The sequence below is a fragment of the Lutra lutra genome, chromosome 7 (genome assembly GCF_902655055.1).
Source record: "Lutra lutra chromosome 7, mLutLut1.2, whole genome shotgun sequence".
NCBI classification, from domain to species: domain Eukaryota; kingdom Metazoa; phylum Chordata; class Mammalia; order Carnivora; family Mustelidae; genus Lutra; species Lutra lutra.
In genome coordinates, this window is record NC_062284.1 from 118,931,661 (window position 1) to 118,959,654 (window position 27,994).

The following is a 27,994-nucleotide window of genomic DNA, read 5'->3' on the forward strand; positions in this document are numbered from 1 at the left end:
TTCCTAATAACCCTTGTTCTCTGTCATGCAGTTCATACCTTCTCTAAGTATAGAGAACAGAAGTAGTTTGCAACTAGAAGAGACCTAGAAAACTTATTTGTTCCCTTCTTTTACATGAGGAAATTAGGCTCTAGAGAGGAATATTAATATCTCAACCCTGGCATTTGATGGTTCTTTATTTGTTTACAAAATACATATACGTGTGTTACAATATTTATTATAGATGATAATTGCAGCTATGACTTTCTGGAAGCTTACCACGTGCAGACTCCATGATGAGCTCTGTGCATGAATTGTTCAATGTAATACGACTCTATGCTCTCAAGATTATCCTCATTTTATAAGTTTATAACCTTCTGAAACTCAGAGAGGTTAAGTTAGAGTGGCCCAGCTAGCTACTTAGCAGACCACAGTGGTCTGATCTCCAAACTCACCCTCTCAACCATTTGATAAACCCTTCCCTTGATTTTAATAGTGCCATGGGTCATATTAGTCATTGTGACAGGGTTGAGACCAGCGTTCACTCCCCCAGGAACTTGCGTCAATGAGTTGAAGTCCAGAGTGGATCAGTACACAGAAAGTTCTCCACTGTTGTTAGAGGTTGATATCAGATCTGCTTCTGAGCTACCTAATGTCCAGAACAAATAGGGAATGACAATCCGGTGATCCGTGTCCATGCAATAGAAACTTCTTATCTAGAGAGACAGTTTTCCCTGATCCCTGACTTGGGATATTTCTTTCACAACATCACATGACAGAGAGGCTGGTGAGTGGCCATTGATGTTTGCAAACCGTTCAGCAAATACACTAGTGAATTTTGTAAGGCTCTTCAAGCTTAAACTTTCCTCATTGCAGGCCAGTGGTTTAATGCCAACTGTGTCTCAGCAGTTCCATGAGGGGCAAAGGAAGACCACAACCATGGGTGATACCCTATGATTTGACTTCACTGTGTGATAAATTATTGAGCATTTTATATGAATAACAACAAATAAGATTTATGGAACTTTTGCTTGTAAGTAAGTCAAGTGCTGTGAGTAAGAACTGCATGAATTTTGCCCCACTGAATCCTCACAGCTGTCGGTGTGTTTTCATCCCAAATCCATATAAAATATGTCTACGGAAAAAAACAAACTACTTCAGAATTTTCTTTGCACTAGGTATTAGGTCCAGCTTTTTTTTCCCCTTCCTGTTTTCATATTACCTTTTGAAAACAATTAACATATTTCACTTGCATAAAGAAGGAAAGGCTTTCCAAGAACTTACTTTTAACCAAATTAAACAATGGGAAAAAATCAAAGAGATTGGCTCATCATAACGGTGATTATGGACTGTTTGACTCAGTCATGCTCTCCAGTGTTAGTTCAATTGGAAAATAATTTGTGGAAGAGCTTAATGGCCAATTGGCTTGTATACTTTTATTTATTGCGATCTCATCTGAGTTGTTTTGAGCCCAGTAGTTGATTGTGAAATGTATTGTTTTCCCAGATTTAAATTTCATGTCCATTTTCTAGTGTTTTAAGTTCTGTAAACACCCTTTTTAGCTGTGTATATTTTCTTGTTTGGGGCTCCTACCTAAGGAACTAAAGCCCCAATATAGAGGGTTTAGCAAGGTTTTATTTGACTTCAGATTTCAACTGATCTCTTAGTTCTTTTCTGTGATTAGAAAATGCATGCCCATTATGCTTACCTTATATTGCAACATAATCGTGGAACCATTTTGTTAGTATTGGCCATTCACCCCTAAATTAATTTATTTCATTACCCATGTAGAGGATGCTGAGTAAGTGTCACTGTAGGGTAGAAAAGAATTAGGAGACACAGACACTGACCAAAGATAGGGAAGATAAAAAGGTATTGTCACTTCATTTATGGCCAGATGTCAAATAATTACTGTGGACAAGAAAACCTCTGAGAGATGAGAGGAGGGAGACAAGGTACGGGCCAGAGCTGGATGGGAAAGGGTGGGTAGGATTTGCAAAATTAGAGAGGCAAAGAAGAGGACTTAGTGAAATGAATGAAAGCAGATGCCATTTGTGTGCTTGTCCGCCAGCCCCTGGTGCTTTCTGTGCTTTGCCATGCCAGTGTGGAGGCAGAGCTCAGCATGATTGCTTACCCGCCACGCTCTATGTCCGTATAAACGTTGGGTGTCATGTCAAATGTGGAGGCATTTGCTAACAGTACAGAAAAGGGCTATTTTCCTCCCTCTCCACAGCTAGTGATGGGAAAGGCCTAGTTAGCGCTGTCTTCTCTTTGCAGGCTGTCTGTAGCCAACCTCTGTGCACTTTCTCAGACCTTCTTCCCCCACTGCCCACCCTCAGAGGCTGGGACTTCTCCCAGATCCCTGCCCAGCCACCCCCAGATTTGTATATCCAAAGCTATCAGCTGTCATACTGTTAGTAATGGGTCCTACCCTAAATGGAATCCATCCTCCTTGGGATATTTTTACCTCTTGCACCAGCAAGGAGTATAGTGCCTAGCTATAAATGAATTGTGTTCAACAGAGTAAGCTAATTTGATGGAAGCTGAGTGTTAAGAAGGGGGATTGAGGGTCTCTTGCCTAGAAGGAATAGTGAAGCTTTAAATTCCAGAATAAGGTATTGGGACTTTGTACTATGAAGGGGAAGAGGAGCCTCTGATGGCTTATGAGCACAATAAAAAAAGTAACAATTCCTGTCCATGTTTGATAGAAGTAAGGTTTTATTGGTTCAGATTTCTCTATTCTGTTGTAACCTGGTTTTACTCTTTTCATTTTCCTCCCAGTGATATAGTAAAACTTGATTTCTTCCATTAAGGTAGATTCTTTTCTCTTTATTCCCTTACTTTCATTCAGGAAGCTGGAAGAAAAATGTTAGTCCTCAGAATTTATTCATCCATTTTACTGTGACAGCTCCCCATAGTTTTTGTTTGTTTCAAGTTTTTGTTTTTTTTTTTAAGATTTTATTTATTTATTTGACAGAGAGAGATCACAAGCAGGCAGAGAGGCAGGTAGAGAGAGAGGAGGAAGCAGGCTCCCTTGTTTCAAGTTTTTATGTAAATTCCCGTAGTTAACATACAGTGTGGGGCACTGGTGGCTCAGCCAGTTAAGCATCTGCCTTGGGCTCAGGTCATGATCCCAGGGTCCTGGGATCAAGAGCTCCATGTTGGGCTCTCTGCTCAGCGGGGAGTCTGCTTCTCCCTCTCCCTCTCACTGCCACTCTGTCTGCTTGTGCCCCCTCTCTCTCAAATAAAGTCTTTAAAAAAAAAAAACTGTGTAATATTAATTTCAGGAGTAGAATTTAGTGATTCATCACTTACAAACAACTCCCAGTGCTCATGATAACAAGTGCTGTCCTTAATTCCTATCACCCATCTAGCCCAGCCTCCCCATCCACCTCCCCTCCATCAACCTTCATTGTGTTCCTTATAGTTAAGGGTCTGTTGTATGGTTTGTCTCTCTTTTTTTTTACGCTAAGAAACAAAATGGGGGTGCCTGGGTGGCTCAGTCGGTTAAATGTCCTACTCTTGATTTTGGCTCAGGGTGGTATTGGTTCAGGTTGTGATCTCAGGGTTGTGGTATCAAGCCCGGGATGGGATTCCATGCTCAACTGGGAGCCTGCTTAAGATTGGCTCCCTCTGCCCTCCCCACTCTTCCAGGCACATGTGCTTGCTCACACACGTGCATGCCCCCCCCCAAAAAAGAAAGAAAACAGATGAATATAGGGGACATCCCATCATTGTTGATGCCACTTGTGCCTTCTGTCCTTACAATCTTTTTACAGGAACACATTTTGTCCCTTTTTCCCCTCATAGCCACTAGAAGTCACAATCTGAATTTTATTTCTCATACTAGAGAAGGCTTGCATTATACCTTTTAAAAAGCCACTTAATCCTTTTAAAACCTCATTTTTAGGCATTTTCAAGCCCTGGAAAAAATTAATATACCACACAAAGAATGTGAATCCTCCCTTTTCTCCTAAGTCTAGGACCAGACTTAGAGTCTAAATAACTTGGCATTTTTATTGTTTTCTCCTTCACTCTCCCCAGTTTTATTGCAGTTTCTAATTTAAGCTCACTATGATAGCCAGAAACTAGACGACTTCATTTTCAAGAGGATTTCTCTATGTGCACTGGCCCTGAAGCTTGGGGTCAGTGGTTTTGTGAACCACAAAAAAATATACATAATGAAACTTTCAAGCAAAAAATTTATATGGTTTTACTGGACTTTTTGAATATATCCACTCCTATTGTAAAAGATGATTATTCTCCTAGGAAACTACTTAAAAACGAAACAAAACAAAAAAAATAGGAAAGATAACATTCCTAGTCTTTCTCTGTACATGTTATATCTATATCACATATATTAAGTGGTTTGCAAAGTCAAATATATATATTTATTGTAGAACATGGAAGGAGTCCATCTTGCTAAGAGTAGTTATAAAATGGAAGGGAGCGTTTTCCAATGGTATAGAAAATGCATAGATTTGCAGTCGGGAAAGATTAGTAAAAATCACTGGTCCCAGTGGTTTTAAGGTACCATCCTCAATCCCAGGTCCTGTGGGGGCCCTTCTAGGAACATTGCTGGACAAGGAATGGTGGGGAAGCCCCCTGGCTCCAACAGAAGAGCTCTGCTTTCATTTCCTCTATAGTCAGACTCTTGTTTTATAAAGAGCCCCACCTTTGCTACAGTTAAAAAAAAAAAAAAAAAAAGGTCTGCAAACTACTGGTAGAGTCCAACTACCCAGGTGATTTCTGAACACCTTTTGTAGATAGATTAATAATTCAGATAAACATATAGGTCTACGTGGTTCCTGATGTTGTCACAATACTAATGTGTAACCACAATAAAATGATTTAGGCAACTGTTATTAGTGGAAAAATGTACATAGGAGACCCAACATTGTATTTGAAATTAGAATTTTCTGAACATATTCTTTCACTCCAGGGGTGGACACAGGTAATGCATTTGTCATCTAGTATGAAATCTGATGGCAACAGAATTATTGAGTCTTTGTGAAGAGGTAATTTTTGGTTTGAATATTGTGACAGCAGGGGGAGCTAGTTGTAGAAACTGTATTTCTAGGCCACTTAAAGAGCTGCAGAATGGGGGCGCCTGGGTGGCTCAGTGGGTTAAGCCGCTGCCTTTGGCTCAGGTCATGATCTCCGAGTCCTGGGATCGAGCCCCGCATCGTGCTCTCTGCTCAGCGGGGAGCCTGCTTCCTCCTCTCTCTGCCTGCCTCTCTGCCTGCCTCTCTGCCTGCTTGTGATCTCTCTGTCAAATAAATAAATAAAATCTTTAAAAAAAAAAAAGAGCTGCAGAATGTATAAAACTTACATTAGTGTGTTTGCATTTCAGAGCTTTAGGAATAGCAAACTATTATGCATTGGCTTTGGAAAGTGGTTGTACTACTGGAGCGTGAGAGCCAAGCTGAATGAAACTCTACCCTTTGTAGAAAAGGGGCTTGCACTTGGATATATGTTGCTGTGCAAGATTAAGACAAGTTAAGGGTGTGGGGGTGGAGGGAGCAGTGGGGATGTGTTTTTATGGCTTAATATTACTTGATGACCATTAGAACATTGGCTTCAAAAAATAAGGCATATGATCCTGTGGGAAAATAGTGTAAAAGAACTTGATTACATTATGGAATTATTTGTGTTATTAGATTGTTGTCTTTTTTTTTTTTTTTTAAGATTTTACTTATTTGACACAGAGAGATCACAAGTAGGGAGAACAGCAGGCAGAGAGATAGTGGGGGAAGCAGACTCTCTGCTGAGCAGAGAGCCCGATGCGGGGCTTGATCCCAGGACCCAGAGACCGTGACATGAGCCAAAGGCAGAGGCCTAACCCAGTGAGCCACCCAGGTGCCCCTAGATTGTTGTCCTTTTTAGGTGATAGTAAACATTCCATTGAAATCCACATTTTCTCCTAGGAAAAACTAAAGAACATTTGCTTGTTATCCCACAGGATTCTGAAATAAAGACCTAACTGCTTTGCAGTTCCAAATACCAATAAGTTTTCTGAATATGTAATTTAGAAGTTATTACTACTCATGTCTTTCTGTGTGTGTGTGTGTGTGTGTGTGTAAATCACATATTGAACCATAGAATTGTCTTGGTTTGGTTTTGTGTTTTTATCATTTCCCTAAATCAAATGCAATGATAAGAGAAGAGCAAATATTATGCATGTATTTCTTTTCTCTCTGAATTTTGTTTTTCAGTGTATCATATGTATTAAGAAATTGGGGTTTCTAAAATGGTTTATTTTGTTGGCTAGGTGAATAGAAAGTCACCTCCTTTTGGCATTAGTTTTACAGTTATGAGATCATTTAAAACACACATTTTAATGTTTTTTGCTGAAAACTAGAAATAACATCTTCCTGTTACTTGATATACTTATTCAACGAACGTGTATTGCATGCCTACTATGTGCCTGGTATGATGCCAGACGCTGGGAATAAAATCTTAAACCACATACAGTGCTTCCCCGGTAGATGTGTGATCAAATAATTACCATAGGACCTAATAGATTCAAAAAGAAAATCAATTGTGTTATGAACAGAGGGCTGGTGGGTCACAGAAAAGGGACTCAACTGGGAAGAAATCAGGGAAGACTTCAAAGAAGAGGCAATGTACTGGTTGCCTAGGGAAGGAGAGGTAAACTTTCAATAGGAGAAAAAGGAGAAGCTCATTCCAGGCAATGTGCCCAAAGGTATGAAAGGGTTTGTTGCCTTGGGGAAGCCTCAGGAAGTTTACTAGGGAAGAAGCCAGAAAAGTAGACTGGGGCGAGGTGGTAAAGGGTCTCGTAGGACATGCAGAGATCAGTGGTATATTATTCAGGAATTTCAACTAATCGAGATGCTATCTAATTGATGAGCTTTTGGTGTTCCTGAAAGTAAAGTTAACAGATTTGAACCTGTAGGAACGTGGCATGACTAGACTTCAATTTTATCCTCAGCAAGTGGTCTCGATACGTCCTCTGTTCTCAAAGGTGCCTAGATGAAAGCAGCGCTGCATCCCTGTGTATCTTTAGCTGTGATGGGGGGAAAAGCTGCAGGCACAAATTCCATACAAAGCGCATTTACTGAGCATGTGCCAAGCACTCTGGGAAGTGCTGGGAGGTGTGCCCTGTTGCTTAGGACAGATGCAGCTGCCTTCCCGACTTTTTTCCCCCGCTTCCTGGAATGTTCTTCCTCCTCACCTTTAGCCAGTTGGTACCTTCTTGTCATGGGTCTTATCTTAAATATTCCCTCCTCTTAGAGAGTACTCTTTCCTCAGAATCTACTCTGCAGGAGGGTTCTTGTGATCCTTTTATAACTTCCTCTTTTCTCTGTCATCCACATGCCATGATTTATAATTAACGTGTACATGTGCTGGTGCACCTGAGCTATCATTCTCTCCCCTACTAGACTGGTAACTCCCTTGGGACTGGAGTGTGTGTGTGTGTGTGTGTGTGTGTGTTCTCTTTTCCCCTCTATTTCCAGAGCTCAACACTGTGTGGCACACAGTGGGTCCTAAAAAGTTGTAAAAGGAGCATTTGAACATAAAAACAGATTTTAAAGTTTCTAAACCTAGTGGCACCTGGGTGGCTCAGTGGGTTAAAGCCTCTGCCTTTGGCTCGGGTCATGATTCCAGGGTCCTAGGATGGGCCAGCGTCCGGATCTCTGCGCGGTGGGGAGCCTGCTTCCCTTGCTCTCTCTCTGCCTGCCTCTCTGCCTACTTGCGATCTCTGTCAAATAAATAAAATCTTTAAAAAGTTTCTAAACCTTTAACAGACAAATAAGAAAAACATGAGAAATAAAACTATTTTTAGTAAAGTGTAATTGACATATGACTTTATATTAGTTTAAGGTGTTTAACAAAATGATTCCATATGGGTATATATTGTGAAATGCTCACCACAGTAAGTCTAGTTACCACCTGTGATCATACAGAGTTACAAAATCGTTTTTTCTTATGATGAGAACTTTGAAGATCTATTCTCTTAATAACTTTAAAATGTGCAATACATTATTATTTATAGTCACCATTTTGTACGTTACATTCCCATGACCTATTTATTTGATAACAGGAAGTTTGTACCTCTTGATCCCTATCACCCATTTTGCCCACTCCCCTCCTTTCCCCTCTGGTAGTTACTGATCTGCTCTCTGTATCTCTCAAGTTTTGTTTTGTTTTGTTTATTCATTTGTTTTGCTTTTTTTTATGTGTGGATTCATGTTATTTTTCTCTGATTTATTTAATTTAGTACACTACTCTCCAGGTCCATCCATGTTGTGGAGAATAGCAAGATCTCATTCTTTTTTTATGGCTGAGTAGTATTCCTCTGTGTGTGTGTGTGTGTGTTTCACACCTTCTTTAGCCATTCACCCATTGATGGACACTTAGGTTGCTTCCATATCTTGGCTAGTATAAATAAATAGTATAAATAAATACCCTCATGCAGTGAACATGAGGGTATAGATATCTTTTCAGATTAGTGTTTTTGTTTTCTTTGGTAAATACCAAGAAGGGGAATTACTGGGTCAGATGGTAGTTCTGTTAAATTCTTTGAGGAACTACCATACTGTTTTCCACAGTGGCTGTACCAATTTATATTCCTACCAATATTGCACAAAGGTTCCCTTAAGAAAAGTATTTTCTTTGTTATTTTTTTTTAAAACCATTGGAACTATTTTCAGAACGTATACACCTCAGTATTATCTCACCAAAAGTGCAAATTCTTAAAAATTAGCACATGGTTATTGTATGATTTGGGGCTATTTTTAAAAATAGTGATCCATTTTGTAATGGAAATTCTGAGTTACTAAAATGAACTACTCTTTTTATATTATATATTTGGGGCTCAGTTCACTAAAATGTTTAAATTCTTGGCTCTCCTCTTTAAACCTACTACAAAGATCACATTAGAATTCATTTTAATAGACATTGTAAGCACAGTATCCAACCTCATATGATCACGCTGGGCTCTTTTATTATGAGAATCACAGGAAGCAGAGCCTGAGGCTGCAGAGTAGTGGTGGGGTGTACCCAAGGCTGGGGACGATGCCAGCTCTATTGTTTATGGAATATTTTCTCCACCTTTATCTCTGGTGTGCAATTGGTATTGACTTTTGAGAAACTACTACTTCGCCCCCATCTCCCAGTTGGAAAAAAAAAACCTACCATAATGACATCTGGCTAGGAAAAAAGGAATCAAAGAACCATAAGGAAAGAAAAATTAGGACACCTTGTTTAATAAGTAGTTTCAGGCCTGTGTGTTCCATCTTTTAGAGGGAAGAGTGTTGCACTTTTTCGAGGTCACCATTCCTTTAACCCCTAGAAGAGCTCAGTGAACTGCCTATCGTTTCTGCTATTCATTGCTAGGGTTGGGTCTATTTAGCATTTAGTAAACTGTCTTTTTCACTTTATAGAGCTTTAGGGATATGCACTGTTCATCAAAACGATGATAAAATTTGTTCATGATATGTATCACTTTTCATTTATGTTTTTGTTTTTTCTTAAAGAGGAAGATGTTCACTTTTGGCAAATTGTTTTTTCTAACTTTTAGGTATATTGCTTGAGGAGTTTTTAAGTATTGTTAGAAAAAAGAAGGAAGTTCGACTCCATTGGAATGAAATAAGACACATCTTCACAGCTTTTGACAGGCACTGTTAAGTATCTTTAAATTGTTTTGATATTTTAAAAACTGCTATTAAGAAAAGTTGCTAAGTACTCTCAGTAAATAAACTAATATACTTGCAAGATTATCTTACTGTATTCATTAGCTGCTACCTAGGTGTTGGTATGAATTTTTTTTTCCTCTATCACAGTCTTAAACTCTTGACATTTACCTTGGATAAGATAATATTTACAGTTACATAATTGTACTTAGGATTTGCCTACATTATAATGGGAATAGCAAAAGGGCTGGCTACATGGGGATATAGGTCATGAGCCACCTACAAAGGTGTGGGGAAACGTATGGCCTTTTCCTTTGACTCCTACTTTGACCCACAAGTGATTGAAAAGAACTCTTTTTTTCTCACACTGGGTATAGCCGAGAAAAGTGGCTTTGAACCCCCTCTGCCCCATAGATCACACACAGGATGGAAAGACTTGTGGAGTCCAGGGTCAGCGTCTTCGTTGCTTTGATGTTTTCATTCTAAACATTTGTATATTGTCATTCTGACACCAAGAAAGAAAAAAAAAACCTGAATTTTGATGAATAAATTGTTTTGGCAATTCACATAGACTTGAAACCCAGTGGCACTCAGAGAATCAGTTAATGACCTGTGAGATCATCTGGACCTGCACTGAAGGAGAGTGGTAGTAGATTCTTAAATTCTTCTGATGAAACAATCTCAGATTACCTTATATTTACTGCTTTTCTTCAAGTAAGAAAGTTTCACACAAATATGGTTGAGGTAACAGTTAATAGGATTTATAGAAGTAAGTGAATGTTTTATATTTTAATTTCAAATAGATCGTGGGTATTTAACTTTGGAAGATTTCAAGAAAGCATTTAAGCAGGTGGCTCCCAAGTTATCAGAAAGGACTGTTCTGGACGTATTCAGGTAAGGCACCAAAATCTTTATATACACCCACCCCTCAATTTGCCATTTGCTTTTATAAGTTTCCAGTCTTATGGCAAACACTTAGGTATGTAGATTTTTCCATCTACACCCTTGATAGTGGAGTGCTTACAAACCAGGGAGATGTGTATAGATATTTGTTGGTAAGGGTGGGAGAAGAGCAAGGGGAAAAGTAGAACTTCATTGTGTATATATATATATATATATTTAGCAAGAAAAAAAATTGAAGCTTTATTAATGTTTAACATGGAGGCTGGTTCCCTTGTGTTCAGACACAGGTTACACATGGGTCTTAAGTTGTCTGAAGAGTGGAAGTTGCTTCATGGTGTCCCCTTGTTCATGTGCTTTCAGAGTTATTGATCAATGTTACAGTTCATGCATCCCTGATAGAGTAGACATAATGGTTGTATTATGTCCTTTATTTAGACAACTCCTGACAATATGGGCAAGAGGCTTAAACGTAGTTTCTGTTAAAAAGCTGCAGAGTGAAGGTCATATAAATAGCACGAGCATGTGCTGACGTGACAAGACGGCAGAGCAGAGTCTTCTCTGAGTCTGTGTGAGCTCTTCCTCAGCTGTTCCCACGTGTATCTGTTAGTGGTCCCTATTGCAACAAGAACCAAAAAACCCAAAATCACAAAACTCAAAAAAAGAAAGCACTGTATTTCTCCCACATGAACACAGGCCGTCTGGGGCTGACTTGATGTCAACACGGTCATGAAGGACCCAGACACCTTTCCTCTTACTGTTCTGGCTGCGTCAACACTAGGTGTCTCCCTCCTGCTGCAAGGTGGCTGCTTAGATTTCAGCCATCACATCTGGATTCCAGCTAGGTCAGAGGAAAGGGAGTTGAAGAGATTCTCTTCCTCTTAGGGCTATCCATTGTTTCTACTTACATCCTAGTGACCCAGACTTAGTTTCAAGGCACTGGGTAGCTGCAACGGGGAAGAGACTGAGAAGTGTCCTCTTTGCTCTGGGTAGTCATGTGTCTTCTGAGTTTCTGATAGAGAGGAAGAAAGAGTGAGTGGATAGTAGGAACATAGATGGAGGAACATAGATGTTCCCATTTGAGATAAAAATAATTTCATGAAATCTGACTGGAAGCCATCCCTGCTCCATAGAAATTATCAGGCAGGTTATTTGAAATAAGGATTTGCTCTCACTGTCAGTAACAGTGACCTTTATGAGTTCTTTTACTGCAACATTCATAAGCAAGTTATCGAGCACGCTATTGAAGAAGAGCAAAGGAGTTAAAGCCAGACCTAGACAGAATGTTATAGGACGCTATTACTTAGTTGATCCTAGAACAGCGAGACCTTTGAAATATGGTAGCATCTTTGTATATACTTTGTGATGATGAGTAATGAGCATCAGTGTATTTCTTCTTCACGGAAGGAAAGAATAGAGAATTGTTACTGCATTTTTCTTTTAACAAAAGACAAGTGTCCATGTTGGCTGACCTTTATGTGTCAAACAGTTTCAGTAGGTACAACCTCATAGTTTAAGTGTACTTTTGAAAAATACATTTAAATACAGCCCTTCCCTATTTAGAAGCAGTGTTTTTTTTTTAATAGAATTTATTTATTTATTTTTTTTAAGATTCCATCCATTTATTTGAAAGACAGAGATCACAAGTAGGCAGAAAGGCAGGCAGAGAGAGAGGAAGGGAAGCAGTTTCCCTGCTGAGCAGAGAGCCCAATGCAGGGCTCGATCCCAGGACCCCGGGATCATGACCTGAGCCGAAGGCAGAGGCTTTAACCCACTGAGCCACCCAGGTGCCCCTAGAAGCAGTGTTTTAACAATGCATGAGAAACTACTTCTCAAAAGAAATCTATGCTTCCAGGAGAGCATTTTTGAAAATGAGTGATTGGAAGTGTGATTCTGTTTTAAAAAAATGATGTGTGACACTTATGGAAACCCTTCACATCTGCATGTTCAATAAGTTGAAAGTGGAATGTCCTAACCAACTGGAAAAAAATCTTATAAAGTTTCAGTGGTTTTAGAACACAATTCCTAAAGCTATAAAAATTCAATAACTTTAGTAAGCTTTCAAGAGCAACTAATATCAGGAGAGACAGACATATACTAGCTGACTTTCAGTTCACAATTACAATAAAATAATTTTTTTTAAAAACCCTCGAAATACCCCTGAGCCTTTCCTGTATTGGAGGATAGAATTATAAATTAAGAGACTGAATGTCATGACGCCCTTTTCCCACTTAGGTCCACATATCTTCATGAAGTATCTCTGACAGCCATTAAAACCAAGTATTAAATTGCTCAATCACAAAAGATTAAATTGAGATGTTTGGAAATTATAAAGTATATTAAGTCACATTATTTTTATTAGTATTAATAATTTCTAGTGATAGCAAAAAATCATTTGCCATTAATAAATAAAATAGTGTTATCTTTAATTCTTTAGAATTTCTATATTATGCCTTATAATGTATATGCTATATTAATATAGGAGCATTTGTGCATATAACCTGTAAATAAACATATGAAAGGCCCACAAATCTTATACTTCCTAGAATTATGGATTGAAACAGTTTGGAGACCACAGCCAAACAAGGCATTTTAGTTAATTGAACATGCCCATTTTAAAGACTCATTTTTATTATTTTTAGCACCATAATCCCTAAACTAGAATTAATGATGCATAACAAGTATTAAATGTAGTTGTGAAACCAAGTAGGGAGAGAAAAATAGTTCCTCGAAGTATAGATTGAAGTAGGCCAGAAACACAGGGATGTCTGTCTTCCACACAACTCTGTTTCAGTGGTTCCAACAATTTTCAAGACTAAGGAAAAAAAATCAGATGCTAAGGCTATTAGTGATACAAAATGACATGATGTTTCTAAGGTTGGACATTCGCTCTTTGTCAGCTGGAGTAGCATTTGACTTAATTGACCATTGGGAATGGAGTTCCTTTCCTAGGTCCATGGTTACCCAGGAGAAAGCTGGTATCGAAAGACACTAGAAGAAGACCACTAGAGAGGGAGAATCCTAATTAGACAGAGTCATCTTTGGTGTGAATGACTGAAGTTTTTATTACCTTCAATTCAGTGACGGCCATATTCTTCCTAAAGAAACCAAAAAAGATCAGGAGTGGTTTCTTTCAGAAGTATTACATATCCATATTACACCTTCATTTTTTTTTTGAGCCATATCAAACAACCACAACAATAAAACCAACCGAACAAGCAAAACAACCAATTCAAAAAGACAGACTCGAGGCAGAAGACATCACAGGATCATTTTGCTTGCAAGTGGATGGATCATTCATTAATGCATCCCAAGAGCTAAATGAGATATTTTTCGAAGTTTTGTGAATTGCTCCCTAACTGCTCTGGGAGTGTTCATGTTATTGATTTTATCATGAATAAAAGCTGTATAGTTTTAAAAAATATATATTGTCAGGTTTTTTTTTTTTTTATATTGTCAGGTTTTATAATACTTACATTTCTAATGCGTATATGTAGCATAACATTTATGATGAACAACCATAATCTCTTTCCTTTTTTATTTATCTGTTTATTTATTTGACAGAGAGAGATCACAAGTAGGCAGAGAGGAAAGCAGGCTCCCTGCTGAGCAGAGAGCCCGATGCAGGGCTTGATCACAGAACCCTGGAATCATGACCTGAGCTGAAGGCAGAGGCTTAACCTACTGAGCTACCCAGGTGCCCCACCATAATGTCTTTCATTTTAGTTCTAAGTTATGTGGATTCAGAGCTCACTTCCAGGCCTTGTGCCATAGTTTCTGCTTAGCTGAAGTCTGTCCTCTAGTAGGGATCATGACTGCATTCCCTGGTGTCTTTCACATTTCTAACTGTTCACAGGGGCCATTGTCCTTGAATAAAAATATATAATGAATTGAACATTAACATTTTTGAGCCAGTTTTCCTTGAGAATGCTGATTATGCTTATGTTGAAAGTCCTTTTAAATTGTCTATTAGTGGGGCACCTGGGTGGCTCAGTGGGTTAAGGCGCTGCCTTCGGCTCAGGTCATGATCTCAGGGTCCTGGGATCGAGCCCCGCATTGGCTCTCTGCTCAGCAGGGAGCCTGCTTCCTCCTCTCTCTCTGCCTGCCTCTCTGCCTGCTTGTGATCTCTCTCTGTCAAATAAATAAATAAAATCTTTAAAAATAAATAAATAAATAAATAAATAGTCTATTAGTTTCTATTTCATTGGCTTGTTTTGCTCACCATGTATCTTCACATACTTTCAGCAAAGTCTATTCTTTGTACTATGTCCAGTGCGGCTTTTCTTTTTGTCTTCTATGGTTTTCTTTCTCTTTTACATTTCTTTCATGAGCTATATGTGCTGATGTTTAATTTCCTTTTGTTATTTTTTAAAAATTTAATTAATTTTTTTTCAGTGTTCCAAAATTCATTGTTTATGCACCATACCCAGTGCTCCATGTAATACGTGCCCTCCACAATTTTGTGGTACTATTTTATAGTATCTTCCCTAAACCTTTCTGTATCTACTTACAACTCCTATTTTATGGAGGTGTTTGCCTTATTAGGGAAACAGTGGTTTTGAGACTTTATTTTTAATGAGTGATTGCTTGGGGGCTGCTGATTATAGCCTTTTTCATATAAATTAAGGAAAACAAGTTTTCTACCAAGGAAGGGTTTTGAAGAACAAGTTAACTTTCTTAAACCAAGAGATGATATGTTACCCAAAAAACAAAGACAGAAATTGGTACTAGTTTATTTACCTCTAACAATATCCTAAAATGTTTAATACTTGGATTCAAAATTTGAGATTCCTTTCAGTATTTGAAACTTTGCTTTCTACTTAACAGTGGATAATCATGATTTGTGTACTGAAATTAGGCTATATCAGAGGTGGTATTTTGTTATTCAGAAGTTCTTAGAGAATCCTTTTTCTGAAGATATTTTTTTTTCCTACCCACTCCAAATGCCAGAAATTCAAGAGGTTTGAGAACTGAATAGTTTGTACAATAGAATGAATGTGAGATAATAAGCTGTTTCTAGCACTAAAAGTTTAAAAAAATAACTATCTCCTTTAATATTATTGGTGCTTATGGAAAATTTTATAGTTTTTTTTTGTTGTTGTTGTTTTAACATTCAGAAATCTTCAATGCCTCTAACAGGTAAGGTTAAAACTATTTAACCTGGCTCTCCAACATCTGGTTCCTTTTCACATTCATCTTTCATTAGCCCCAAATAACTGTTTCCCTTGGCGTACTGCTTGTTCTTTGAACATGTGATGTGTATTTAAACTTCATTCTGTTTCCCCTGCTGGCAGTGCCTTTCTCTACCTCCTATCTGCCCAGATTAGACCTATCTTTCAAGGTCCCGCATGATGAAATTTTCTTTTTCTTTGCATTGAACAGTCTTACCTCCTTTTGCTAAAGTTTGTTAGTATTTATGGTTGTATTTTTTTTTCCACTTACTTGATAAATATAAAGGCAGTGTTCAGGATTGTCTTCAGAAGATGCTACAAGCTCTTTGAGTTTATGAGCTTATTCGCAACTTCCACTGTCCCCAGCATGGTGCCTCGTGCGTTGTACTTACTTAAATAATTGTTGGTTCATTGTGACTTACTCTCAATGTCCAGTGACAGTGAAATTCTCACTTTTAGGGTTTTTTTTATGGTTTAATTTACTTCTTCTAAACTAGAAAAAAGTACTTTAAAATGCAATCAGGAGTTTGGCTTTCTCTTCCATTTTTCTCTTTTTGCATGTGGTTTTCATGAATTAATCTCTGATAGCCTCTCTTTGCTTTATTTTGGGGTCACTTGCAATTCACGATTTAGCCTCAGCTGTTATCAAGGAGCTGACTTCATGCTCTTTCCTGACTTTGCCCGCCATCAGCACCCTGTGGTATTTCTGGCAGGCCTTTTTCTCTGCGTGGCTATATTTACTTCTCCATGCCTAGGAGCTTTCTCCAGCTCATTGTAAGCACTGAGATTTGTACTTGCCCACCACCTGTCAATTGGCACAAAGCTCTGGGAAGCTTCTGCTTCCCAGCCATGAAATGAAATGTGGGTATGCCGAAGGCCCACTCCCTGACCCACTGTCTGAGGTTCTGAGTGCACAGGCAGATTGCCAGATAACTAATGTAACGTGGAAATATTGAGGCACCGAAACGCTTTCTAATCATGACAGGAGACATTTAAAGTTATATCTGGTATTTTTGGTGTAAGAATCTCATTCCTTATATGATGTGGGGAGGGTCAAAAAACAACCTCTAACTCTCCTCTTCTGGATATTAAAAATTGGTTGACAATAAGAGTATCATGACTTGTGGATGAATATGTTTTTAATGTTAGAGTTGCAGTGGGGATAGGGGTTTAGGGAGTGATGGATATTTTCTTGGGAGAAAGATCATATACGTCTCATGTCACAGCCATTATAGAGGAAAGGGTTGTCATGAACTTGGGTAGAATGAACTAACAGACTCTTCTGTTATGCTGAATAACAGAGCCAAGGGGCCTAAAGGAAAGTGATTTAAAATAGATCGAGCCCGGTGTTGGGCTCCATGCTCAGTCTGGTCGGGATTCTCTCTCCTTCTCCCTCTGCCCCTCCCCACTCTTCTCTCTCTTTCTCTCTCCCAAATAAATAAATAGAACGTGTGTGTGTATGTGTGTGTGTGTGTGCGTGTGTGTCTTTAAAGATAGCATTTATTTTTCAATTCATTCTCATCTCTTTTGAAGTAATATTCCTCACTATGTTCTTTAGCTTTCTATAACTCCTTTCTGCTGGTAGCACACTTGTTGCACATCATTTTCTTGGACAAGAAAAGATTTCCCAGTCATTTGTGCATCAGAATGGTTCTCTTACAGATGTAGTCATGTGACCTCAGTAAGAGCACAGCTATTATAGTGAGTACGTACTGTGATGAATATGATTATTGATCCAGAATTATCTACATGCTTCTGACTATAGAAAAGTATTTTTTTAAAAAAGCCTAGAAATCATTTCTCATTCTTTGTAATCATACACAGAGAGCTGTTACAAGCTATAGTTGGTTGTGTAAGTATAGGGCCAAAGGAATAGACTTCTTAAATTTTCAGTTTTTATTTTATAAATTTTTGTATCTTCTTGGCAGTGGTAATGCCTTAGTTTTTCTTTCATTTTTTTGTTTCAAAATTGTATTATCAGAGATTTCCTTTTCTGATTATCCTCTTGCCTGTGGTTCCTGAATGGGCAGTATCAGTGTGTAAGCTGTTCAAGCTAACCTCAGAATTTCATTTCTTTGGGGATTTCACATATATTGAATAAAACTGTACTTTAAAAAATCCAGCTATAGAAATGTATTCTAATCATTTTAAGAAAATGCCAGTTTTTCAGAGGGCTTTTAATTGATTTTGTACTGTGGACAAAAAGTATATCCTTGCATTTGAAGATCATCTTTTTCCCAGTATAAACTTAAAGTTAGTGACCTAGGAGTTGAAGCTCAGCTACTGGACAGGAAACAAGCAGAGAGGAGTGCTGACCTCTCTCTGTAAATTTTCAAATAGAATTTGTTATTTTGGTTTCTTCGGTTCCGCTCCCTTAGTTTATATTATCAAGGATATATTATTTGATCGGAAGGAACATTTAATCTCTTTTACATTTAGGATGCCCAGATTGTGTAGTCCTGTTTTACATAAAACCCACCCAGATGCAAATTCTATTCACCTTTAAGGCCTAGTTGTTCAGACCGTTCTTATCCTGACAGCCGGCCCTACCCAACACCCTACTCACCGCCTTGCAACCCTCAGAAGAAAATTGTCTTCACCTTCTGCTTTAAACTCCTAATCTGTCATAAATATCTTCTTTATACTTATTCATAGTTATTTGTATACATAAAATCCAGCACGAGAGCGTGAGTAGGCACAGCAAAGTGTTCGACATCACGCTCACGACAGTACAGCGCAAATTCGTATGTGTTGAATAGATGACTCCATCTTATGTAAATGAATGGCTTTGTAGCCAAGGGGCTTTCTATTCTGTACGTGTTGTTGTCCTCTCTAAATGCTGAGCCCTGTGAAGGTCATGTGGAGCGGTAAGCCCCAGGGCTGGGAAGCAGGAGACCTGAGTTCCAGTTCCTGTTCTGCCACTTACCTGTCTTCCCACAAATCACTGAGCCTCTGTGACCTGCACTTTCCTCATCTCCGAAATGAGGCTGTTGTGTTATATGATCTGGCAGGCTTCTTCTCATTCCAGAACTCGCTGGTAGGGTTATCTATCATGGAGAGTGTCATGGCGGTCTTCTTTATTTTCTCTGTGTATCACAGATATTATTCAGAATCCACCACCACATGAATACAGATGTGGTCTGTCAGTGTGACAAAGACTGCTCTCAAGAGGAAATTACTGGCTTTGACAGCTATCCAACCCTGGGTTTAGTTTTTGAGATGTCACTATAACAAGTGTTATGGCCAGCGTATCCAATTCCTCATCTACATATATGGTTGAATACGCTGTTCTTGCTGTAATAGCATGAGGGCTATTTTTCTTTTAATCCAACTGTCACATAAGATACTGCTGCCACGGTTTCTTTCTTATGACCAAATGTTGCTAACCCTTTCAGTCATCCCTGAAGTTATTAATAGCCACACATCATGAATGTATTCATGCCATTTTCCTTATAGAAAAAGGAATCAATTTCTTATGTTTTTCTTTTGTCATAGATAGCTAACTCCTGGGGAAAATAATCTTGATAATATTATGTGTTGTGTTAATAAAACAAGAAAAGCTTGTACTTAATAAAATGAATTTGGATTTTATATGAGATATTTAAATTAACATTATTTTAAGGTGTGGAAAAAAATAGGCTCAGAATTAGGAGTTACACTTAGGAGTTTTAGTAGTCTTCCTTACATATATCCTAAAAATCAGAAACAAAAAATTTCCAGTACTGTGTTTTTATCTCAGTGACATAATGACTCATAATGAGTTTGCCAGCTCATGTCTAGCCATCTTGTCTACCAATCTCCTACCCAGTCATTCTCCATCAGGTTATCTCGAATACATACCCACTTGCCATTTAAAGAGTATTCCAATGACCAATAGCATCAGCACCAGGGAGCTTATCAGTGATGCCTAATCTCAGGCCCCCCTCCAAACATAGAGTCAATTGTGTTCACTTTAATATCCCTGGATGGTAAATATGCACATTTAAGTTTGAAAATCCTTGGCCTGCTTTTCCCGTTACATTTTGGATGAGGGAAATTAGCATTACTTTGTTTGTTCGTTTGTTTGTTTAAGCATTACTGTTTAGTTGTCCTTGACTTCAGTAGTTTTTCATTGCCTACCAGATGGCCCCTAGGTTCCTTGGTCTGACACGCAAGGCCCCTACACACAGAGAAACCTCGTGTGCCTTTTTAGCATGTCTCTCAGCATTTCCCAAGTCAGAAATTCTACTCCACCATTCTGATCTGCCTGCCATATACTGATCCTGTCATTTCTAGCATTTTCACTCATGCCAGGTTCATTGCCCTCTCTTCTCTGACTACCCCATCCACATATCTAAATGGCATCCATTCCTTAGAGCTTAGCTGAACTCTCCTAGGTACCCTGCCCTGATCACTAGCCCAGTAAATTTCTTTCCTCTTCCTTAGAACTCCTATAGCATTTGCCACATTAAGGCGTCTAATAATAGTAAACACCATAACACTGGCAACTTACATTAACTGAGTATTTACTGTGTGCCAGGCACTGTGTTGAATGAATCCTTATAGGATCCGCATGGGTTAGGCCCTGTCTATCCCCATTTTATAGAGGAGGAAAAATTTGGAGAGGTCACAGAATTTGCTGAAGGTCTCTTGCTGGTGAGTAATGGATCCAAGACTCAAACTCAGGCAGGTTGACTACTGAGCTTGTGCTTTTAATCAAGGTTCAAGTTGCTTCTCACTTCTTTTTAGCAGGATAAGCATCCCCAGGGCGGGAACCGTGGCTTTATTCCCCACAATACCCGAACATAAACATGACAAAGCAAGGCATTTTCGCTCCGCCCAGAAATGTTCTTGGTAAACCAGTTGCATAATTAAATAATTTGCCTCTGTTCATATAAATTGGTTTGGTTTAGATTGTTAAACTTGAGATTTCATTTGGTTATCTGTATATAAAAAAGGAACTGTTTACAAAAATGTGCAAAAGGAAGCTGATGTAGCGTTCTATCACAGGAAACTATAGCAGGCATCCCGGTTCAGGTTGTTTTGATAAGAACCCATGTGTTACGCATCTTGTCTTTGGAATTACATCATAATAGTAAAGTATTTCCCCAAATACCGTGAAAGCGAAAAATAATTTTAAATTGAGAAATGGGGTTTGGTAGTTGGGCCTGCTCCTTGTCAATCTGTGTCCTAGAACAAGCCATTTGCCACCTTTCTGCAATGCGTCTACCTCCTCCCCAGAACACACATACAAAAATGTCTCTCTCCCATTAAGTGTAATGTCTGAGAGATTCATGAACTCTGGGTCCATTTTCTTGGATCCCATTGTTTAGATCCCCTGTGGCTTGCTTTGATCTTCCGACTGCCTATCCCAGAATGGGACTACGTTCTCTGTTGAGACAGAGACTGCTATGTCTACTTGGCCAAAGTGTCTGGACTGTCTGAATCCATCTTCTGTACATTTCCCCAGCCCTGGTCCTGAATTCCAGAATTCAGGTAATTCCAGAATGTTTTCCTTTCCTTGCTCAGGTTTGGGATAGCTGTCACTCAAGTCATGTCATACCCTCTTTGGCATCCAGGAGAACTTTGTCTCCTCTATCTTTGATTTCCTATTTCAGGGATAGCAAATTGTTGGCACGAGTGCCATCTCCATCTCCTCCTGTACCCATGGCCTGCATGCCTCTGAAGGGCCTCGGAATTCTCGGCCTCACACCCCAAGTCAGGTCATTAGCATTGTCACACATGATCAGATTGACTTGCTCTCTGTCATCGTTGTACTGAACCTTTCCATCTGCTCTGCCCTGCAGGTAAGCTTGCCTTCTGCTTCATGGAGATGGTCATGGCCTCTGCCTGGGTTTTCTTTCCTGCCTCCTCTTCACCCTCAAAGTTCTCAATTTTCTTTCAATTCTAGTTGTAAGGAATAGGATCTCTCTCTCTCTCTCTTTTTTTCCTAATTCCTCTCCTTTATTTCGATCTCATTCCCTCCCTGCTTTCTAATGCAAGACCTTCCTCCATCAGCCATTTCCTCTCCTTTTATGACTTCCAGACTGTCTACAAACATACTCTAATCTCCTAGCCTAGAAAGCTGCTCCCTTGACCTAAGTCGCTCCAGGTAGCTCGCCCTCCTTTTCTCAGGTTTCATTCTTGTCATCTTCTCTGGGTGTTGAGCACCCTGCCAAGGAACCCTGTCCTTGATGCTCACTCCCTCCCCCCTCCCCCCAGCTTTCCTGGCATTGTTGTATCATTCCAGTGCCAGCGATGGCAGCTTCCATTCATTAAGCACCTGCTAATATAATCTTACCGAATCTGTGCAGTGATGCTACACATCAGCTATTATTTATACCCATTGTACAGGTGAAGCTGAGCTCTGTTATCCCTAATTTCAAGTGACAGTGGACCTAATTCTCAATTATTTTAACCTTTGGTTAAAGAAAAAAACTGACATAGGAAACTGACAAACAATAAAAATATTTTATTTGATGACAGTCACACTGCTGGTACTTGTTAATGGTCATGTGTCTTTTTTATACTTCAAAATTTTGTCTTTTGATTTAAGAATACCACTGCTTAATAATGGTAGAGTAGACTGAATTTACAGTTAAAATAAAATGCCTGAACACATTTAGCATTAAGTATCATTCCACCTGTGTGGAAACAAAAATAAAAGTTACAAAATGCATTTCTCAACCCAAGTCAATATTATTGTTAAGGTTTCTTGTAATCCATTCATGACTTCAAATAAAAGTCTTCTCTGCCTTGGAGATGGCATATCCAAGGCTCAACCCAAGGAGAGGTGAGGGCAGTAGAAGAGGCACACTCTTCCCTTTTTGCAGAAACCTACCTGTGTTTGATGGAGAGAGTGTTCAGTGAATATATGAATGAATGAATGAGAAAACAAAGGAATAGAATAAAGTTTGTTAAAGTTTGCATCTTCAAATTATGTGTTAAATTGGGTGGAGCATCTGCTTGTCCTTAATTTTATCTGGAACTATCACAGATTATCTTCCTTATGGGGCTTTCATTTGCAGATTTAGATGCAGAGGGCTTAAAAAATATGAACTTGACCACATATTTGTATAGAGATTTTAAACTGCTGTCAGAAAATTATTACAGTAGTTTTAAACTCTATCAGAAAGCTTTTAATGGAACTCTGCCATCAGAGTCCAATTCATTTAATTGAATGGAACCTTCTTCTTCTTTCTCTCTTGTACATTGCCTCATAGAGTAGTAGAAAAGTTTCTGCAGTGACCAAACTTGCTATAATGTTGGTGCCATTCATTCTGTCGGTTACAAGTTGGTCATGACAATAAGTTGGCTGGATGTTCTTTTCATGGACAACTTATATTCACAAGTTGGTTGTTTGGGGGAAATCGTCAGACTTAGTTCTTCAGGGTTATTTCTTTTCACTGATTCATTGTACAGAGATCAGATTTGAACCCTCAGGGCTCAGTTATGCTATATGTATAGTTACCCATTGCTAGATGGGGTTCAGTTAAACAGGAAGGAAAGATAAATGGTGGAATATATTTACTTGTCAGATGGCAGCATCCATCTTGAGGTCAGGAATCTTGGTGGAAAACTCCAAAGTTCTTAAAAGTGCAATTACCTCCTCAATCATTTTTATTCCCAATTAATGTTTGATATAAACACTATAGGCTAGTGTAGTATTCGGTCCCATTTAGTTTCCTCTCTATTTTATTTTCTAATTTTCATTGTAGTTCTTGGTCTTTGTTTTTTGAGGGCGAGCTTATGGTATAATAAATCAAATTAGTTTTAGTGGGTAGATTTAGTTTTCTCTAATGATTTACTAACCAAAATATACGTTCTTCTTATGTGAACAAGTCAAAGTGGATTACTATTTATTTGACTGACAAGGAAACGCATTTTTAATTTTATTTAGTAGCTGAAGTAAATTCCTTTACCACAAATTAAATATGAAATAAATGTATGATCCTCTCTTAATGAACAAAGCGGGTTGAGAGCCAAACAAACTTGTAGTAGATCTCTTTAACCAGTTGGTGGTGCTAAACACTCTGATAAGAAACTAATTGGAAAGAGGCAGTTAAGCTGGAGCCTTCCTTAATAAATGTTATTTTATTAGGTCTTGAAAAATTAGTATAGAAAATATATGCCCAAATTATTACATCTTCTCAGTTTAAGAACCAAACCAAATCCCTTTGCTAGGCAGCAGACTACATTGCTAGTAAACTCCTATAAAGATGTCATTGGCTCTCATAGTGTTCACATGTTGGAAATTACATGGTTGTGTGACATCTTGCTCCATCGTGGAAATGGCCTTTAGCCTGTCATCTGGGGAATTGAAGTATGGGTGGTAATGTATGCTGGAGTGATAGACCTGGTTCTATTTAGGATCTGAATTTAGAATTAAGAAATACTGATTACTACTATTCGTTTTTTTAAGATTTTATTTATTTAAGAGAGGGAGTGTGTGTGAGCGGGGGGAGAAGCAGAGGGAGAGGGACAAGCAGACTCTGCACTGAGCGTGGAGCCTGATCTCATGACCTAAGCCGAAACCAAGAGTCAGATGCTTAACCAGCTAAGCCACTGATTGGCGCCCCCGATTACTACTATTTTTTACTACCAGTGTGCTTTTTTAGGGCTAGGGTTGTTTAACTCTTTTTAACCCCTTGTTTTTTTAGTGCCAAAGAAGTCCAGTGGAGCAATCATCTGTTGTCCGAATGTGTCCTGAGATGCAGTCAGAAGCATAGGGAGGCTTTGGGATCAGGGAGAGCAGGTTTTGAATTTTGCTACACACTTCCTAACCATCACCCTGTAGTCACTTACATAAATTCTTTACAGCTCAGCTTTCCCAACTTATAAAACAGGGATAATAACCTCTTTTCTGCAGAGTTGGCATAAGCATTAAATGAGATAATGAGTGCTCCTTGGGTGTAATTTCCCTGCTCTGCCCTCATTGGCGGCTGAGGCTAGGACTTGGTCCTTTGGAGCCCCTGCCCTACCCCCGGGCTTAGCCAGGCCTGAGGACCAGGGGTCCACTTTGTGTGTGATAATGCCTCATGCTCCACTAATGAAAAGATATTTCTAGGTTGTGAAGTTCCACAGGGATTTTGTAGACTCCTAGACTCACGGAAGAGAGATTCGGATAGTTTACCTGGCTTTCAAATATTTGCCTCTCTATCCTGGTGATATATTTGTCTGTTGGTCAAAATCAGCCTAAACATTGAAGACTAGGGAAGGCGATACAAGATTACTAAAAGGTGTAGCAAAGGTGTTCCTCACAGCTGGTTTTCCACTCATTTATTTGTTTCACAAACTCTCACCGAGCATTACTGTTCCAGCGATGAACCCCAGAAGAGCCTCCAACCTTTGCTGAGCGCTGCAGACTCCAAGCAGTGGAATGTTCCCCGCTTGGCAGGAACTGATAGGCAGCCCTCATCTATGCAACAGGAAGATTATGTAAATTTAAGTATTCTTTATAATGTTATAGGAATCAGGTATAAGATTGTACATTTTTTAAAACTCTGATAATGAAATTTGTTTCATTTTCCACAGCATATTCTGTATTTAAAAGATTGACACATGTTGGCAGAGGCTTCACTGTGATGATAAAATCATAAAACAGTATTAATTCATAGTGTGGCTATATAAGAGATGTATTTTTTAGAAATGGCACAGCTAACATGGTTGGTTAGATCTCACTGATTTGGATTTTTGAGATTTAGAGATTACAGAATCGTGGCCTCAGATGGTGGTAGAGATGTCAGAAATCATATCCACTGTCTCTCTCCTAGCTAAGAAAATGGAGGTCAATGAACTTAATAGCTTCCCCAAGGTTACACAGACCTGGATCAAAACTCAGGTCTCCTGACTCCCAATTCAACACCAGCGTATTATTTTTCTGCCCTAACTTCTACAATGAGGAGCCATTTTCAGTGTAAATAAAAACAAGTGTGTGTCTGTTCAGCCTCCCTAAACTTTCATACTAAACCCAGAGCATTATTTCTGCCCAATTATCAGAGTGAAACTTTGTATCCAAGACCATTGATGAAGATGCTCCCACAAAAGGTTCGGAGCAGAGCTAAGGAGAGGGACAGGGAGGCACGCAGCTCGCGGTTCTTAGAGCACACGAGTGCCTATGTCTGTTACCCCTACTGAAGCAGGCAGGGTTTTCATCTACTCCCCCCAACCCCACTTCCCCTGCCTGCCTCTCCTGCCCTCTCCTCTCTTCCTACATGAATGACATCCTATGTCACAGGTGTATTAGTAATTTCTGAGTTTGTTCCCCACTAAAAATGACCTCATTGTCTTGTGCTTCTTTTCCATACTTATACAGTAACAGGAAAATAAACCAGCTCTGAGTACAGCCCACAGCAGAAATCTTGTGCTCTTTATGCAAGTTTGATTTATAGACGTGTACTGCAGAGCGGAGTGACTATGAAACATTCATCTTCCCATTGCTAGTTGCCATGGAGATCAAGTACACAGAGCAGTGTCATTCCAGTCCTGGTGATGCCTGCAGTAGTTTATCCCTTTGTTGTTCTTGTTTCTTAAGCAACTGCCTCGCATTCTTTCATCATTACAATTAATCATGCACACAAGTTTTTATCTTTCATCTTCAAATAGAAAGTACTAAAAATGTCTGACAAAAATAGGGAGAATTTAAATATTCTTGTGGCTTTAAATACGCATTTGCGATTTTCCCCCTCAGTCCCGTTGGAAAATAGGTCATGTAGAAAAAAAAAGCACATATTAATGTACAGAAATTTCAATCAAGAAAGCAATAGAGTAATCTGAGCAAAAAAGCAATGCTTACACTCAGGAAATCTTAAGGAGCTTCAGACTTCAGGCCTCCCAATGCTTGGAACTAAATAAGTCCGCATTTTAGATAATGCGAACCAAAAACTGCTCCTGAGCTATATATGATCAACTCTCCTTTTGTTTTGTTTGTTAGTCTCCTTAGAGATTTGAACAACCTGAATATTTGCTGGATAGATTACAGTGGATTTTAGGGTACGGGGGCTTCTTTCTTTAAAGATTAATAAAGTTCGAGTTTTTTGTTTGTTTTTTTACAGAGTAAGGAAAAGGAATTCTGTTTAATCTTACTTATTTTTTGCCCCAGTTTCACCTTACATGGTTCATAGTACATACCATGCCAACAATTAATAAGTGTTTGCTGATTATCTGCCTTCTTTTATTGCATTTCTGGCCAAGTCTGTTGGTTAAGAAAGCATGTTTGGAATAACTGCTCCTTTGCTTATTGGCTGGGAGACCTTTGAGAAATGTCTTAGTTTAGCTTGGTTCCTTTATCTGTAAAGTGAGCAGCTGTAAAATTAGGATAATAAGGGGTTGTGAAGAGGGTTCATTCATGCAAAGCGCCTAGCTGTATGCCTGGCCTAATATGAATGCTCAGGCAGGGGGCCTGCGGTAGTGGTGGTCATGGTTGTTACTCCTAGGATGACTGCTCTTACAACTAGGACTACGCCAGGCCAGAGCTGAGCTCTAACCCAGGGAGTGAGGCTTCCTTGATCTACCTTGATTTCAGCCTCAATGCCCAGGACTCTGTCTTTAGGGTCCAAGGTGACAGGTGATGGCCAGTGTTTTCACCTGGGCTGCATGGACTCACTTCATCTCAACACTTAGGATCCTAGGATTTTGGCCAAAAAGTATTGACAGTGGTGCTTTTCTCTACAAATGGAGAAGAGAAGGCCATCCTCAAAGTTGCAAATTTCTATGACCTGAATTGTTTCTAGCAAAGGGCTGTGTTGGGGTGCATGGGAGGGAATTGGCTGCTCGCTTCTGTCTTGCTAGGGAGAGTTCCAGCATTTGTCTACAGAGGCCGAAATATGATCTGATCTGCACCTCTCCACCCCAGTGCTCCCGTGTTGCTCTGCGGTGGCTGCAACCCTCCTTCAGCCCTTCTGGAATTGAAGTTTTCCGAACTGGTGACAGACGCATTCTTTGTGGAAATTCACTCTCCTTGGCAGTCCTCCAGAGCACACGGCAATTCCTGTTTATTGGATTTAGCTTTTGTTTGGTTAGCCTTGTATTTGGTCTGTTTTGCTTTGTGCAGTTCTTTTTCTCTTCAAATTTTCGTGTTTCGGTTCCTTGGACCTCATTTCTCTTTAGTTTGCTAGCTGGCTTTGTGACATTGCTAAAAGTTGTTTGCTTGAAGCAATCACAAAATGAGTAGCCTCAGATTAATTTATCTTTTCTCCCCGAAACCAGATCCATAGTACGTGAAGTAGGTGCACTTTCATTAATGATTAAAGCAAAGTAGCCTGTATGGTTTCCCCTTTGCCACATTCTAATACTATGCCAAAGTGTCCC

At 39.2% G+C, this 27,994-nt stretch overlaps 1 protein-coding gene across 9 annotated transcripts in view; it reads left to right on the top strand.

Moving 5' to 3' along the window:
- Window positions 1-27,994, top strand: part of EFCAB11 (EF-hand calcium binding domain 11) — a 146,837-nt gene that overhangs the window by 10,635 nt on the left and 108,208 nt on the right. For 7 of the 9 annotated variants that reach the window (XM_047738309.1, XM_047738303.1, XM_047738307.1 and 4 more), the window contains 2 exons: window positions 9,524-9,625; window positions 10,439-10,529. In XM_047738309.1, the coding sequence (XP_047594265.1) occupies window positions 9,524-9,625; window positions 10,439-10,529 (193 nt within the window). Of the gene's footprint in view, window positions 1-9,523; window positions 9,626-10,438; window positions 10,530-13,714; window positions 13,755-14,103; window positions 14,124-27,994 lie in introns of those variants that run through there. The other 2 variants (XM_047738310.1, XM_047738312.1) reach the window with 2 other exon arrangements.